This window comes from Lissotriton helveticus, chromosome 1_1, assembly GCF_964261635.1.
Source record: "Lissotriton helveticus chromosome 1_1, aLisHel1.1, whole genome shotgun sequence".
Lineage (NCBI taxonomy): Eukaryota > Metazoa > Chordata > Amphibia > Caudata > Salamandridae > Lissotriton > Lissotriton helveticus.
In genome coordinates, this window is record NC_136057.1 from 1,409,807,629 (window position 1) to 1,409,824,224 (window position 16,596).

General features: G+C 54.4%; 1 protein-coding gene across 8 annotated transcripts in view; it reads left to right on the plus strand.

Moving 5' to 3' along the window:
- The first annotated feature begins 2,784 nt into the window (after window positions 1–2,784).
- DOCK6 (dedicator of cytokinesis 6) overlaps window positions 2,785–16,596 on the plus strand; it is a 439,831-nt gene continuing 426,019 nt past the window's right edge. For all 8 annotated transcript variants that reach the window (XM_078684817.1, XM_078684827.1, XM_078684835.1 and 5 more), the window contains exon 1: window positions 2,785–2,927. In XM_078684817.1, the coding sequence (XP_078540943.1) occupies window positions 2,884–2,927 (44 nt within the window). In that variant the 5' untranslated portion in view covers window positions 2,785–2,883. The remainder of the gene's footprint in view (window positions 2,928–16,596) is intronic.

The following is a 16,596-nucleotide window of genomic DNA, read 5'->3' on the forward strand; positions in this document are numbered from 1 at the left end:
AGAGTTGCTGTTGTATACGTGTGTGTGTGTGTGTTTGGGGTAAATGTGTCTTTAATTGTATACCTGGGTGCGTTTGCATCAGTTGTTGGTGTGGGTTTCTATTTGTGTGCTTGCGTGGGTGTGTGTGTCGGCTGACGTTTGTCTGTGGGGGTCGGTAGGTGCAGATGGGGGGCGCTCTCGGGGGGGGGCCTCGATGTGAGTTGGTGTCCATGTGTGTCTGGGTGCCGCGTGTGGGATCTGTGGTTGTTGGTGTGGGTTTTTGTTTGTGTGTCTATATGCGTGAATCGGTTGGTGTCTCCTTGTGGGGGTCGGTAGGTGCTAATAAGGGGTGCTCTGGGGGGAGGATGCCTGGTTGTGAGTTGGTGTCCCTGTGTGTCTGGGTGTGTGGGTGTCTGGGGTTGTTGGTGTGGGTTTTTATTTGAGTCTGCGTGCGTTTGTCAGTTGGTGTCTGTGTTTGTGGCAGTCGGTATGTGAGGATGAGGGGCGCTCTCGGGGGCTCGGAGCCTGGATGTGAGGTGTTGTCCGTGCATGTCTGGGTGCGTGTGTGTGTGGGGTTGTTGGTGTGCGTTTGTATTTGTGTGTCTGCGTGCGTGCGTCGGTTGGTGTCTGTGGAAGTTGGTATGAGCGGATTAGGGGCGCGGAGCCTGGATGCCATGGGTGTCAGCGGATAGGGAGGGCCGTGCACTTCTGAGTTCACGCCGCAGTTATCTCTTTGATACACCCTGCCTTCACAGTGCGATCAGCTTGAAATAGGATGAACAAAAAGTGGAAATACTGCCGGGTGAAGCTACGTCAGCAAACCGGAGGAGGACGTTGAACTTTGAAGTTTTGTGACATATTAATGGATGCTGCTGCTACTGCTGCTGCTGCTGCTGCTACTCCCTCTCACGCCTGAGCCCCACAGTCTGGTTTGAGCTCTCTTACCCACGCGCCCCTTCCCATGGTTTCTTTCTTTTTTCTGCCCTCCCTCTTCTTTCTCCCGCTCTTTTTTTCAAGCACCATCTGGCTCTGTCACTTTTCTGTACCCCCTCTCTCTCTTGTGTTCTCTCTCTTTCGCCCTTTGTCACGCATTAGCCCACCCCCTCTTTCTTTCCCACCTTGCTATTGTCTCTTCATTCCATTTCTCCGGTGCTCTTGTTTTGCTGCCACCTATTGCATGGTGACAGAGCAGACACACACCAGGGATTTGCTTGTGTGGTTGTCTCCCTTCTGCCATCTCGCTCTCTCTCACCCACCATCTGTACTTAGAATGCACTAATCTGTTGTTGACATGATTTCAACTTTCTGTGGACACCAATATGTTACTGAAAGGATTACGAGCACCCTGATTAGTATTTCGTGTCATTTAACAGGCGACTAAAGGGATTGATTGTTATCCTCCTAATTACTAGACAGAGACGTTTTAAGGCATGGGCAAGTGGGCTCTGGCCCTGGGCCCCATCCTTTTAGAGGGGCCAACTGATAGTTCCTGTTCTGTTCTCCACAAAGTCCTGCCCTGATGACCGTTAATTATTCTTAAACATAGATTATTTTAAATACAATTTTCTTTTAGTTTATTTTTTAATACAGGTAATGTGTGGGAGCCGTTTACAGACAATATACAGAGAAATGGTGTTTGGTTTTTTAACACCATGCAACATCCATAAAAAAGTTCCTTTTCAGTGAAACAGGAACTCACATTTGAGAAATTGCAGTGGGTCACAGATTATTTGCATAATATTAGTGATCTGCTGCTATATTACAATATTGAAAACACACATCTCTTTTCTGACTATTAGATAGAAACACATTTCGAATTTAGACTAGTGTGCCACTGCAGTGTCAGTGACTTAACTAAAGACAACGTGAAACAAGCATTTGCAGTGCAATAGGTCGTGCATTTACGCTAGTTTGAGCTATTGGCATTGTAAATGGCAATGCCTTATGTTATGTTTTGGTTTTTAAAACATAAATAAAAGGCATTGTCATTTTTTTTTACATTAATAAGCGCAGCGCCGTCTTCACGGACCCTGCGCTGTGCAATGCAATAGGTGTTGATTTTGGTATTGTAAGTAACAATGTCTTTTAATGTTTTAACCCGTTCCATGCTGAGGAAGGCCCCCGGCCTTCACACGTGACATTGGGTGTGTGTGGAAGACGGCCGGGGGCCGGCCATACCCTGACCTCTGATTAAAATGCCCGCACTGCGGCGGAATTCACGCCGCGGTCCACGGGTTAAAAGACATTGCTATTTACAATGTCAGTAGCTCAAAATAATGTCATTGCGAGACCTATTGCATTGTAAATGCTTGTTTGTTTTGTTTTGTGCTGTTTTATATAGCATGACATCGACCCGAAGGTATTAAGGTATTTACAAGTCTAACAGTGCACAGTGCGTCCTGCTCCTCAGAGGATGTTGTGCCCAGTGCCCTACTCATGGCTTTGGGGTACTTGCTGTGCTGCCCTCAGCCCCTGCCCCCGAGAACTCCTGTTCTAAACCCCAGAGGGTGTTCAAGCGCCCAGATATCATGCCTTTCCTGGGGTGTCCTGCTCTGACCCTTACAGGCAATTCCGTGTCTTGCCATTGGCACAGACTGCTCACTCCTGCCCCTCTGTTGTATCCTGCCCCTGTGCGGCTCTGAACCCTCCCTTGGTCGGGTGGCCCTGAGGCACTGGTCTTCGCCCTGCCTTCCGTCTGTCTCAGGGAAACCCATCGTTGACCCCTGCAGGCCCCGCCCCGGCGCCTGGCCCCTCCTCCCAGGCCGCACTGCCGCCCGAGGCCTGCAGGCGGCAGCAGATCCCCGGACTCGCGTAGAGGAAGTGTCCGGCCGGCGGGGGAGGCGGAGGCGGGCCCGGTACAGAGAGCCAGAGAGAGGAGCTGTCCCGGCCGGGGATCCGCAGACCATGGCGGCGGCTGAGAGGAGAGCCTTTGCCAACAAGATCAACCGGTAAGGAGCCGGGTGTGCCGGGCACATGGAGGGACGGTGTGTGGAGAGGGGGATACAACAGGGAGAGGCTGGATCGATCCCGGGAGGAAAGACACCGGAGAAAAACCCAAGGGTGAGCCGGGCAGGCACCCATGGGAGATACTTAAGGGGTTGAGATCCGAATGTTTTGGGACAGAGGCGCTGCCCCGACCCAGAGGAGTGTGTGTGTGTGGAGACAGGAAGAGAACAAGGAAAGAGAGCTGGGAGAGACAGCCAGGAGTTAGTGTGAGGAAGCGAGGAATAAATAGCCTCTGGGGAGAGAACAAGGGAAGGAAATCCTTTGTAGGGTAGTCATTGACGATGCCTGGGAGTGGGCGTCGGGAGCTGTGGGAATCTGTGTAGGGTGGCAGAGATGTACTGAAGTTTAGGAAGACAAGTAGGGTTGTGGAAGAAGTGCTGTCATGTAGACAAGAGTACAGGTGCCGAATTGTAACCCCGATAAGGGGGGGGGGGGCAGGGAAGGGTGATGGAGTGATAACGTGAGTAGGAGCGGGAGATACAAGGGATAGAGTGAGTGGTTGTGTTCCTAGGTGAACAGTCTTTGGAGCTAGGGCAATGGGGGATTAATGGAGAGTGTTGATTTCTGGTATGAAGGAGTGGGGATAGGGGAGGTATCATGTGGAACCTGTTTTGTGGGAGGTCATTGTGGGCAGAATACATGGGGAATACTCCAGGGTTAGTGTAGGTTCAGAGGGAGGAAGTGAGGTGATATCTTTGGTTGAGTGCACCGGGTTGATGGTCAGGGTTGTAGTAGGGGTGCCTCTGGGGCAGATTGTGGGCCTGGGCGATATTATGGCAAAGAGGAGGCAAGATGATTCGGGGTTAGAGTAGTGGGAGATGGAGGTCAATCAGAATCTTGTGCTGCAGTGTCTAGAGTGGATAAAGAGGGATGGAACAGGGAGTAGAGTTGGTGGGCTTGTCCTTTGTCATAAACTTTTAGGCTCTGAGGGCTTCTCCATTTGGGCTCTGATGGCGGCTTCGTTCGGTCTCTAATGGCATCCATATGTGGATTCACCTTTGCACTGGGGTTCTGTGATGGTGCCTTGGTTTGGCCTCCGTGATGGGGTTTGGGCAACTGTATTTTTGGCTCTGTCATGGGTTTTCACGGAGTCTGGTTTTGTGCTCCGTGATGGAGTCTGGTTTTGTGCTCCGTGATGGAGTCTGGTTTTGTGCTCCGTGATGGAGTCTGGTTTTGTGCTCCGTGATGGAGTCTGGTTTTGTGCTCCGTGATGGTCTGGTTTTGTGCTCCGTGATGGAGTCTGGTTTTGTGCTCCGTGATGGAGTCTGGTTTTGTGCTCCGTGATGGAGTCTGGTTTTGTGCTCCGTGATGGAGTCTGGTTTTGTGCTCCGTGATGGAGTCTGGTTTTGTGCTCCGTGATGGAGTCTGGTTTTGTGCCCCATGACGGCGTCTGGTTTTGTGCCCCGTGACGGCGTCTGGTTTTGGGCTCTGTGACGGCGTCTGGTTTTGGGCTCTGTGACGGCGTCTGGTTTTGGGCTCTGTGACGGCGTCTGGTTTTGGGCTCTGTGACGGCGTCTGGTTTTGGGCTCTGTGACGGCGTCTGGTTTTGGGCTCTGTGACTGCGTCTGGTTTTGGGCTCTGTGACGGCGTCTGGTTTTGGGCTCTGTGACTGCATCTGGTTTTGGGCTCTGTGACTGCGTCTGGTTTTGGGCTCTGTGACTGCGTCTGGTTTTGGGCTCTGTGACTGCGTCTGGTTTTGGGCTCTGTGACGGCGTCTGGTTTTGGGCTCTGTGACGGCGTCTGGTTTTGGGCTCTGTGACGGCGTCTGGTTTTGGGCTCTGTGACGGCGTCTGGTTTTAGGCTCTGTGACGGCATCTGGTTTTGGGCTCTGTGACGGCGTCTGGTTTTGGGCTCTGTGACGGCGTCTGGCTCTGTGACGGCGTCTGGTTTTGTGCTCTGTGACGGCGTCTGGTTTTGTGCTCTGTGACGGCGTCTGGTTTTGTGCTCTGTGACGGCGTCTGGTTTTGTGCTCTGTGACGGCGTCTGGTTTTGTGCTCTGTGACGGCGTCTGGTTTTGTGCTCTGTGACGGCGTCTGGTTTTGGGCTCTGGAATGGAGTCTGTTTTTTGGCTCTGTGATGGCCCCTGTGCCTTGGCTCTGTGATGGCCCCTGTGCCTTGGCTCTGTGATGGCCCCTGTGCCTTGGCTCTGTGATGGCCCCTGTGCCGTGGCTCTGTGATGGCCCCTGTGCCTTGGCTCTGTGATGGCCCCTGTGCCTTGGCTCTGTGATGGCCCCTGTGCCTTGGCTCTGTGATGGCCCCTGTGCCTTGGCTCTGTGATGGCCCCTGTGCCTTGGCTCTGTGATGGCCCATGTGCCTGGGCTCTGTGATGGCCCCTGTGCCTTGGCTCTGTGATGGCCCCTGTGCCTTGGCTCTGTGATGGCCCCTGTGCCTTGGCTCTGTGATGGCCCCTGTGCCTTGGCTCTGTGATGGCCCCTGTGCCTTGGCTCTGTGATGGCCCCTGTGCCTTGGCTCTGTGATGGCCCCTGTGCCTTGGCTCTGTGATGGCCCCTGTGCCTTGGCTCTGTGATGGCCCATGTGCCTGGGCTCTGTGATGGCCCCTGTGCCTGGGCTCTGTGATGGCCCCTGTGCCTGGGCTCTGTGATGGCCCCTGTGCCTGGGCTCTGTGATGGCCCCTGTGCCTGGGCTCTGTGATGGCCCCTGTGCCTGGGCTCTGTGATGGCCCCTGTGCCTGGGCTCTGTGATGGCCCCTGTGCCTGGGCTCTGTGATGGCCCCTGTGCCTGGGCTCTGTGATGGCCCCTGTGCCTGGGCTCTGTGATGGCCCCTGTGCCTGGGCTCTGTGATGGCCCCTGTGCCTGGGCTCTGTGATGGCCCCTGTGCCTGGGCTCTGTGATTGCCCCTGTGCCCGGGCTCTGCGATTGGCCCCTGTGCCCTGGCTCTGTGATGGCCCCTGTGCCATTGCTCTGTGATGGCCCCTGTGCCATTGCTCTGTGATGGCCCCTGTGCCATTGCTCTGTGATGGCCCCTGTTCCATTGCTCTGTGATGGCCCCTGTGCCATTGCTCTGTGATGGCCCCTGTGCCATGGCTCTGTGATGGCCCCTGTGCCATGGCTCTGTGATGGCCCCTGTGCCATGGCTCTGTGATGGCCCCTGTGCCTGGGCTCTGTGATGGCCCCTGTGCCATTGCTCTGTGATGGCCCCTGTGCCATGGCTCTGTGATGGCCCCTGTGCCATGGCTCTGTGATGGCCCCTGTGCCATGGCTCTGTGATGGCCCCTGTGCCATGGCTCTGTGATGGCCCCTGGGCCTGGGCTCTGTGATGGCCCCTGGGCCTGGGCTCTGTGATTGGGCCTGGGCTCTGTGATTGGGCCTGGGCCTGGGCCTGGGCTCTGTGATGGCCCCTGTGCCATGGCTCTGTGATGGCCCCTGTGCCATGGCTCTGTGATGGCCCCTGGGCCTGGGCTCTGTGATGGCCCCTGGGCCTGGGCTCTGTGATGGCCCCTGGGCCTGGGCTCTGTGATTGGGCCTGGGCTCTGTGATTGGGCCTGGGCTCTGTGATTGGGCCTGGGCCTGGGCCTGGGCTCTGTGATTGGGCCTGGGCCTGGGCCTGGGCTCTGTGATTGGGCATGGGCCTGGGCCTGGGCTCTGTGATTGGGCCTGGGCTCTGTGATTGGGCCTGGGCCGTGGCTCTGTGATGGCGCCTGGGCTCTGTGATGGTGCCTGGACGTGGGCTCTGTGATGGCGCTTGGGCATGGGTTCTGTGATGGCGCATGGGTTCTATGATGGCCCATGGGCTCTGGATTGGCGCCTGGGCTCTGTGATGGCTTCTGAGCCTGGGCTCTGTGATGATGGAGCCTGAGCCTGGGCTCTGTGATGGTGCCTGGGCTCTGTGATGGTGCCCGAGCCTGGGCTCTGTGACGGTGCCCGAGCCTGGGCTCTGTGACGGTGCCCGAGCCTGGGCTCTGTGACGGTGCCCGAGCCTGGGCTCTGTGACGGTGCCCGAGCCTGGGCTCTGTGACGGTGCCCGAGCCTGGGCTCTGTGATGGTGCCCGAGCCTGGGCTCTGTGACGGTGCCCGGGCTCTGTGACGGTGCCCGAGCCCGGGCTCTGTGACGGTGCCCGAGCCCGGGCTCTGTGACGGTGCCCGAGCCTGGGCTCTGTGACGGTGCCCGAGCCTGGGCTCTGTGACGGTGCCTGGGCTCTGTGACGGTGCCTGGGCTCTGTGACGGTGCCTGGGCCTGGGCTCTGTGATGACGCCTGAGCCTGGGTTGGGTGACGACGCCTGAGCCTGGGTTGGGTGACGATGCCTGAGCCTGGATGGGTGACGGTGCCTGAGGCTGGGTGACGGTGCCTGGGGCTGGGTGACGGTGCCTGAGCCTGGGCTCTGTGACGGTGCCTGAGCCTGGGCTCTGTGACGGTGCCTGAGCCTGGGCTCTGTGACGGTGCCTGAGCCTGGGCTCTGTGACGGTGCCTGAGCCTGGGCTCTGTGACGGTGCCTGAGCCTGGGCTCTGTGACGGTACCCGAGCCTGGGCTCTGTGACGGTGCCCGAGCATGGGCTCTGTGACGGTGCCTGAGCCTGGGCTCTGTGATGACGCCCGAGCCTGGGTTGGGTGACGATGCCTGAGCCTGGGATGGGTGACGGTGCCTGAGGCTGGGTGACGGTGCCTGGGGCTGGGTGACGGTGACTGAGCCTGGGCTCTGTGACAGTGCCTGAGCCTGGGCTCTGTGACGGTGCCTGAGCCTGGGCTCTGTGACGGTGCCTGAGCCTGGGCTCTGTGACGGTGCCTGAGCCTGGGCTGTGTGACGGTGCCTTAGCCTGGGCTCTGTGATGGCCCCTGTGCCTGGGCTCTGTGATGCCCCCTGTGCCTGGGCTCTGTGATGGCCCCTGTGCCTGGGCTCTGTGATGGCCCCTGTGCCTGGGCTCTGTGATGGCCCCTGTGCCTGGGCTCTGTGATGGCCCCTGTGCCTGGGCTCTGTGATGGCCCCTGTGCCTGGGCTCTGTGATGGCCCCTGTGCCTGGGCTCTGTGATGGCCCCTGTGCCTGGGCTCTGTGATGGCCCCTGTGCCTGGGCTCTGTGATGGCCCCTGTGCCTGGGCTCTGTGATGGCCCCTGTGCCTGGGCTCTGTGATGGCCCCTGTGCCTGGGCTCTGTGATGGCCCCTGTGCCCGGGCTCTGCGATTGGCCCCTGTGCCCTGGCTCTGTGATGGCCCCTGTGCCATTGCTCTGTGATGGCCCCTGTGCCATTGCTCTGTGATGGCCCCTGTGCCATTGCTCTGTGATGGCCCCTGTGCCATTGCTCTGTGATGGCCCCTGTGCCATTGCTCTGTGATGGCCCCTGTGCCATGGCTCTGTGATGGCCCCTGTGCCATGGCTCTGTGATGGCCCCTGTGCCATGGCTCTGTGATGGCCCCTGTGCCATGGCTCTGTGATGGCCCCTGTGCCATGGCTCTGTGATGGCCCCTGGGCCTGGGCTCTGTGATGGCCCCTGGGCCTGGGCTCTGTGATTGGGCCTGGGCTCTGTGATTGGGCCTGGGCCTGGGCCTGGGCTCTGTGATGGCCCCTGTGCCATGGCTCTGTGATGGCCCCTGTGCCATGGCTCTGTGATGGCCCCTGGGCTCTGGGCTCTGTGATGGCCCCTGGGCCTGGGCTCTGTGATGGCCCCTGGGCCTGGGCTCTGTGATGGCCCCTGGGCCTGGGCTCTGTGATGGCCCCTGGGCCTGGGCTCTGTGATTGGGCCTGGGCCTGGGCTCTGTGATTGGGCATGGGCCTGGGCCTGGGCTCTGTGATTGGGCCTGGGCCGTGGCTCTGTGATGGCGCCTGGGCTCTGTGATGGTGCCTGGACGTGGGCTCTGTGATGGCGCTTGGGCATGGGTTCTGTGATGGCGCATGGGTTCTATGATGGCCCATGGGCTCTGGATTGGCGCCTGGGCTCTGTGATGGCTTCTGAGCCTGGGCTCTGTGATGATGGAGCCTGAGCCTGGGCTCTGTGATGGTGCCTGGGCTCTGTGATGGTGCCCGAGCCTGGGCTCTGTGACGGTGCCCGAGCCTGGGCTCTGTGACGGTGCCCGAGCCTGGGCTCTGTGACGGTGCCCGAGCCTGGGCTCTGTGACGGTGCCCGAGCCTGGGCTCTGTGACGGTGCCCGAGCCTGGGCTCTGTGACGGTGCCCGGGCTCTGTGACGGTGCCCGAGCCCGGGCTCTGTGACGGTGCCCGAGCCTGGGCTCTGTGACGGTGCCCGAGCCTGGGCTCTGTGACGGTGCCCGAGCCTGGGCTCTGTGACGGTGCCTGGGCTCTGTGACGGTGCCTGGGCCTGGGCTCTGTGATGACGCCTGAGCCTGGGTTGGGTGACGACGCCTGAGCCTGGGTTGGGTGACGATGCCTGAGCCTGGATGGGTGACGGTGCCTGAGGCTGGGTGACGGTGCCTGGGGCTGGGTGACGGTGCCTGAGCCTGGGCTCTGTGACGGTGCCTGAGCCTGGGCTCTGTGACGGTGCCTGAGCCTGGGCTCTGTGACGGTGCCCGAGCCTGGGCTCTGTGACGGTACCCGAGCCTGGGCTCTGTGACGGTACCCGAGCCTGGGCTCTGTGACGGTGCCCGAGCATGGGCTCTGTGACGGTGCCTGAGCCTGGGCTCTGTGATGACGCCCGAGCCTGGGTTGGGTGACGATGCCTGAGCCTGGGATGGGTGACGGTGCCTGAGGCTGGGTGACGGTGCCTGGGGCTGGGTGACGGTGACTGAGCCTGGGCTCTGTGACAGTGCCTGAGCCTGGGCTCTGTGACGGTGCCTGAGCCTGGGCTCTGTGACGGTGCCTGAGCCTGGGCTCTGTGACGGTGCCTGAGCCTGGGCTGTGTGACGGTGCCTTAGCCTGGGCTCTGTGATGGTGCCTGAGGCTGGGCTCTGTGATGACGCCTGTGCACTGAAGATGGTGCCTGAGCCTGGGCTGGGTGATGGTGCCTGGTCTCTGTTATGGCGCCTGGGACTGGTCTCTGTGATGGCGCCTGGGACTGGTCTCTGGAATGACGTCTGGGCTCCGGAATAGCCCCTGTGGCTGGGCTCCGGAATGGACCCTGGGGATGGGCTCTGGGATGACGCCTGGGCTCCGGAATGGCCCCTGTGGCTGGGCTCCGGAATGGGCCCTGGGGCTGGGCTCTGGGATGACGGCAGGGCTCCGGAATGGCCCCTGGGGCTGGGCTCCGGAATGGCCCCTGGGGCTGGGCTCCGGAATGGCCCCTGGGGCTGGGCTCCGGGATGGCCCCTGGGGCTGGGCTCCGGGATGGCCCCTGGGGCTGGGCTCTGGGATGGCATTTGTGGTTGGGCTCTGGGATGGCCCCTGGGCTCTGGGATGGCCCCTGGGGCTGGGCTCTGGGATCGCCCCTGGGACTGGGCTCTGGGATGGCCCCTGGGGCTGGGCGCTGCGATGGCGTCTAGGTTTTGTCTCCACCGCAATGTCTGGCTTTCGGCTCCCTGCAGTATCTGGGTCTCTACTCCCGATGGCATCCTGGTTTGGCGAGTCAATTTGGGCCCTGATGTCCCTTTTAATCTTGATGTCATCTGAACGGCGATGGAGCCTAGTTTTCGTATCTGACAGAGTTTTCATTTGGGCCGTTAATGGTGCCTCTAGTTCCTTTCCTATAGCACCTCTGATTGCCTCTCAATTCAGTGATCACTAAATTTGTCTGATTGTGACCTGAAGGGGTATCAATTTGTGATTGGGGAGCATATCTTTGGTCAAAGGGGCAGTATGTTGTCAGAGGGATTGTCTTTGTGGCTTGCAGGGCTGTATGTATTTGTGGGTGTGGTGGAGAATGGGGAGTCTCCTGTGGCTGGATGGGAAGTCTCCTCTTGTGGCCCATTGTGTGTCTTTAATCGTGACTGGAGGGGGTGGCTTCATTTGTGGCTGATACATCTCTTCATTTGATTGGAAGAGCTATTTCCCCTAATGTTCAGAGTGGTGGTCTATTTGTGGATGGAGGAATAGTGTACACGTAGTGTGTGGGAATATTTAAAACAATTATGTACAAGACTCGCGCTGCACTGGTTTAACTTAAAGAAATCATTTGTCAAACTAAAGAATACATAACACTGTAGCTAGGCCAATCTTCAACCTGTTCAGATGGAACCATATTGTCCCTGTCCTCCAATTTCTACACTTACTACTTGTGACCAGAAGGGTATCTTTGAAAGTCCTCTATGCATTGAGAAACATTGGCTGGTATCAGGATTCTTACTGTTAAAACTCTGACTGTACAACAAAAGGAAAAGCCTCAGGTCAAGAATGGCCTCACTTCCGATAATTCCTGCAAATCGATAAAGCCTGTGTTGGAGGTAGCGGTTTCGCAGTGCATGCATGCAAATTATGGAAAAAACTGGTAAAGAAAATTGGATCCATCAACAATTCGGAAGAGTTCTAAAGTTCTGGCACTTTCCATCATTCAAGATGGTGTTTCCTAATCTTTATAGTTCTGTGGACCCCCACTGAATCATTACTGGGATCTGGGGATCCCAGCGTGAGCATTCTCTAAGATTTTATTCTCAAAGCAAAATACAGAAACAAGTATACATCAAACAAATACATAAATTGTGAAATATTTTAATAAAAAAACAAATGTAAAAAACTTTAACTTTAATTCTAAAAGATGGACTGGTATTCTAAACTCTAACAGATCACTCCTAATGACTGCCCTTTTTGTCAGCTCTTCACTTGAGGACACCCATCATCCATAATATCTACTATTTGCTATATTTGCATTGCTCTAACAAATCTAGCTAAGGGTGCCAACTTAATTTTATCCTCCAAATTCCACAACTGCTGCTCAGTATTTTTTCTACACTGGGCACTTCCAGAGCATATGAAAATACGTACCCATCTGCCTGTAGCCACGCAAGCATAGTGTGTCCCCAGCCCTTCCCATTTTCACCATCGTACAGGCATAAAAGGAGCGATGAAGGATTCTGACCTGGATTATCGTGAAACCAGAGAGTATGGCCATCTCCTTGGGTGCTGCCAGGGCCTCCCGTTCTCCATCATCCAAGTCATCCAACATCCGCTCCCATTTTTCCCTTAGTTGCAACAAGACATCTGAATAATGATTGAGTAACTTCTTATATGTCAGGGAAGTGGTCTTTCGGGCATATATTTGTCTAGTAGTCTGTCCTCTAGGGGTTAGGACTCTGGAAGGTCTGTCCCCTTTGGGTGCATCGCTCTTAGAGGTTTGCAGATAGCGGAAGACTTTGGAGGGTGCCAGCTAGTATTCTTGCTGCTGATCTGGCCAGGGAGTGACCTTTCCCTGAGTCCAGATGTCACAGTCTGGCTACCCAGCGTTTCCAGCTTTTCTGCCCCCCACAGCGGAGTCGCCTGCGTAATCTTCTTTGTCCACCCAAGGGACGCTGTGACCTTCTTACAGAGTTGCATTACTGTCTGCGTGGGGTCCTGCTAAGCTCTAAGCCTAGTCCTCCCATACAAGGCTCTTAGGTATCCTCGCGGTCCTAATACCGCCCTGTGCTTGATGCATTGTTGATAAGTTCACATGGTGTTCCTACAAGACCGGAGCTCCCACCGCGGAAGCCTCCGGTTGTAAGAATAGGTTAGTGCCGCTAACGCCAGCTCAGATTGGCAGGGGCAAATGGGTAGTAAAAAGGAGAAACTGGTGCTATATTCAGAGTATAGGGAAATAAGACCTGACTTTTCCACACGGAATTCATTCTTTGGAGCAAACACTAGAGATGTGGATGCTATCTTGCAGTGGTTCATTAGATTTACAGGCCTTTGCTTGAGTGTTGGATGATGTTAGGCCAAGATGGACTGTAAATGAGATTGTAAATTGGGATGTGAGGTTTGTGTTGCCTTAAGCAAGCTTGAGTGACCAAAGGCAGTATGCAAGGGATAGGATTTCAGTTTCTTTCTTGTAACTCTGGAGAAGTCCTTCTTGAGTTTAAAAGAGACTGGCAGGGAACTCTTGTAATTGATTCTTGGACACATAATGTTCTCTCAAAATCTCTTTTCATTATAAGAAAATTATGATGAAGTTTTCGTTGTTGGGTGGATAGTGCTGGCAGGCTTTGATATAGTGAAAGGTGAGCTTGGGCAGCTGTGTGAACTAAGTTAAGTGTTTTCAAACTGAGACCTCTCCTGCACCAGGAACTAGTGAAGTGCAATGAAGGCAGGTGTGATGTAGCCACTGAGTTTCACCACTGCGGTTCAGGCAGCAGAGTTTTACTAGAGTCTTACGTGCGAGGCTAATGTACAGGTTCTCTCAGTTCTCAAAGCAGGGGAATATTACTGTAAGAGTTAGTAGAGTAACTAAGTGTTGTACAAATATAAATATTAGTAAATCAGACATTAATCAAAAATGTGCAATACACGTATAAAATGTATTGGATGGATTAACGAGGCATGCCTTTAAGAATTGTGCGCGGTGTGTTGCTATTGTAAATGCGGAGATGAGGTTAATTTGAAGTCTTAAGGGACGTTGACTGGAAATGTCGAATACACTATGGACAGTGGCCTCGCGACAAGCCAGCCGCGGAGGCCCAGTAGACGGAAACGCGCCATGTACTCTACGTGAACGTGCGTCTGTGCGTGCGTGCGCGCGCGCACAGTCGCTTCAACAAATGCGCCTTTTCCTGCAATCCTTTCCCACCCTGTCCGGTGCCACTTATGTAATTTTGCATATCCTGCTGCAGCTTCCCGCGTTGGCGTTTGTGAGAAAAAAGGACGTTGGTTTTTGACGTTTTCCTCTGCTCCTTGTTTGAAAGTGGCCATGGCATTTGGGACTTACAAAATCACCGTACTGTCCTCCTTAAAAATGTGACATTTCAGTTTTATGTTTCTTAGACGCAAATATTAAATTGTTATGCTGAGCAACTGAAAATCGGGAGTAGTTCTAGCACTGTGTGCGCTGGGGTCTCGTTTATTTCGGGAGTAGGAGCATTCCTTCCTTCCTTTGTGTGGGCCGGCAGAAGTGCCAGTTTGCCGAGGGGACTGACAGATGGCTATGCATTATTCATTCATTACGTCTCCGTCCCCCAAAGGCCAACATTCAATGGTAAATAATAATGTAACTGTTCATATCTTGTGTCGACGTCTTGGAGCTTTGAGGCGCTTTAAATACACTAACTCCTACCATTCCATTTTATCCCACGCCATTCGGGCTAGGTGGAATTCCAGCCTGTGACTTGCAGTTGTGACTGATGTTTCGCTCCGTCCACAGGTCTGTCTGTGTTCACCCTTTGACCTCCAGATTATGCACAAGTCTCTGGAAAAGGTGCTTTAACTCAATGAGTTAGTTATTCGCCCAAGCACTGGAACCTGCGAGCTGCTTAGAAGACTTACACATTTCCACAGCATGTGCCTCAACCCACGAAGCTACATTTTCAGGATTAGGACCTGTGATCTGGTTATACTCCAAGGCGTTTTACTCTCCAGCCTCCAAGAGGTATTTTAGTATTATTGGGGCGTGACCTTGTTCCCGAATGACTGGTTTTGCACGTTCCAAATATCGCTACAATCTGATTGCTTCTTTACATCTCACATATCACTCAGATGTGGGATGATAATAAAAATGCCTTCCCTACAGAGAATCTCAGATTGGACACCCCAGTGTTGTAACCAGCCAAGCAGACTACAGCATATGAAGTTCCACTGTTCAAAGCTAACAGCATTCTGAAAACTGTGCAATTGTCTTTCACACTTCATCATCCAACATACTGCTCCTTCCCATAATATGATAACCGCACCTCAGTGGGCATCATGCATATCAAGGATACACTTCCCCCAGAGGATCAAAACAAAAATTATATCCTTCCAATCACGCACCCTGCATGGTGTAGCATGCACACATGTAGGCAAGTGCTTAGCGCCCTGCATAAGGGGTATTAAGCGGTGTATTAATGATGCAATACAATACAAGACCTGAATTAATGACATTCATTCTACTAATGTCTGACAAGAGGTGCCTGTCTGTGGTCACTGGAATGCATACCCTCTGGTGAGAGGGGCCGCTCAACCAATATGGAACTCTTTACCATCTTGTTAGAACTACTCTCCGGTTATATATGATTGTATACCCCTGATGAGAAAAGCCTCGGAATCTGTAGGGATGTATAAACTGACAAGCGGCTCCGGTTTGTGATTAACAGAATATATACCCTGTGATGAGAGGTGCTGCTCAGTCAATATGGGATTCAGTTCCCTATAGCGTGAACTGTGTGCTCAGTTATTATAAGAAAGCGGAGCCCCTCATTGTTTATAGGAATGTATACCTTCAGTGACAATCGGAATGCATTCCCCGTGATGAGTGGTGGCTTGTAGTGATTATAGCAACAATCCTCCAATGAAAGTTGCATCTCAGTGATTATCAGTATTTGAATACCCTGTCATTATTTTTAGTAACCTCTAGATTGTGCTCGCTGCCTGTGGTTGACTGTAGAGTCCCTGACTGGCCTTGATCTCTTATCACACTCTAACATACATTTGGGATGCCGCTTCTTGCTATTTCTAGTTAGGCCTCAGGTGAGTTCTGGGTAGCGAGAGATCCTGCGCACAGAGAGTCTCAAGAGACATCTGAGTACATCTCCAAGACTACTGTGCCTGGCATGGGTAGGTGTGCCCAGGGTTGAGCCTCATACGAAGCCTACAAGTGGTACAGATCAAACAAGCTCTCCTCTGTTCCATTCGTGCCCAGCCTGCGTGTCCAACACATGTCTGCACTGTGGTCATGTGTGTCCTGCCGGTGTGGGGGCACGCTGTCTTATAAGAGGTATTCTGGAGTAAAGTTCTGGTTCAGTGCTCTAGCTCTATCTTGCTCATCTTCTGTAGAACAGTTCTCGTGATATTCTGTAGAGCGCTGATGGTCGCCTTCTGCTGTGCTGTTGATGCTCTGTAGTACTATAGTGGTCTGTCTGTAGAGCGGTGCTGGTCCTGTTCTGTAGAGCGCTGATGATTGCTTTCTGCTGTGCTGGTGATGTTCTGTAGTGGCCTGCCTGTAGAGCGGTGCTGGTCATATTCTGTAGAGCGCTGATGATTGCTTTCTGCTGTGCTGGTGATGTTCTGTAGTACTGTAGTGGCCTGTTTGTAGAGCGGTGCTGGGCATATTCTGTAGAGCGCTGATGATTGCTTTCTGCTGTGCTGGTGATGTTCTGTAGTACTGTAGTGGCCTGTTTGTAGAGCGGTGCTGGGCATACTCTGTAGAGTGCTCATCGCTTTCTGCTGTGCTGGTGATGTTCTGTAGTACTGTAGGGGCCTGTCTGTAGAGCGGTGCTGGTCATATTCTGTAGAGCGCTGATGATTGCTTTCTGCTGTGCTGGTGATGTTCTGTAGTACTGTAGTGGCCTGTTTGTAGAGCGGTGCAGGGCATACTCTGTAGAGTGCTCATCGCTTTTTGCTGTGCTGGTGATGTACTGTAGTACTGTAGTGGCCTGTCTGTAGAGCGGTTCTGGGCATATTCTGTAGAGTGCTCATCGCTTTCTGCTGTGCTGGTGATGTTCTTTAGTACTGTAGTGGCCTGTTTGTAGAGCGGTGCTGGGCATACTCTGTAGAGTGCTCATCGCTTTCTGCTGTGCTGGTGATGTTCTGTAGTACTGTAGTGGCCTGTTTGTAGAGCGGTGCTGGGCATACTCTGTAGAGTGCTCATCGCTTTCTGCTGTGATGGTGATG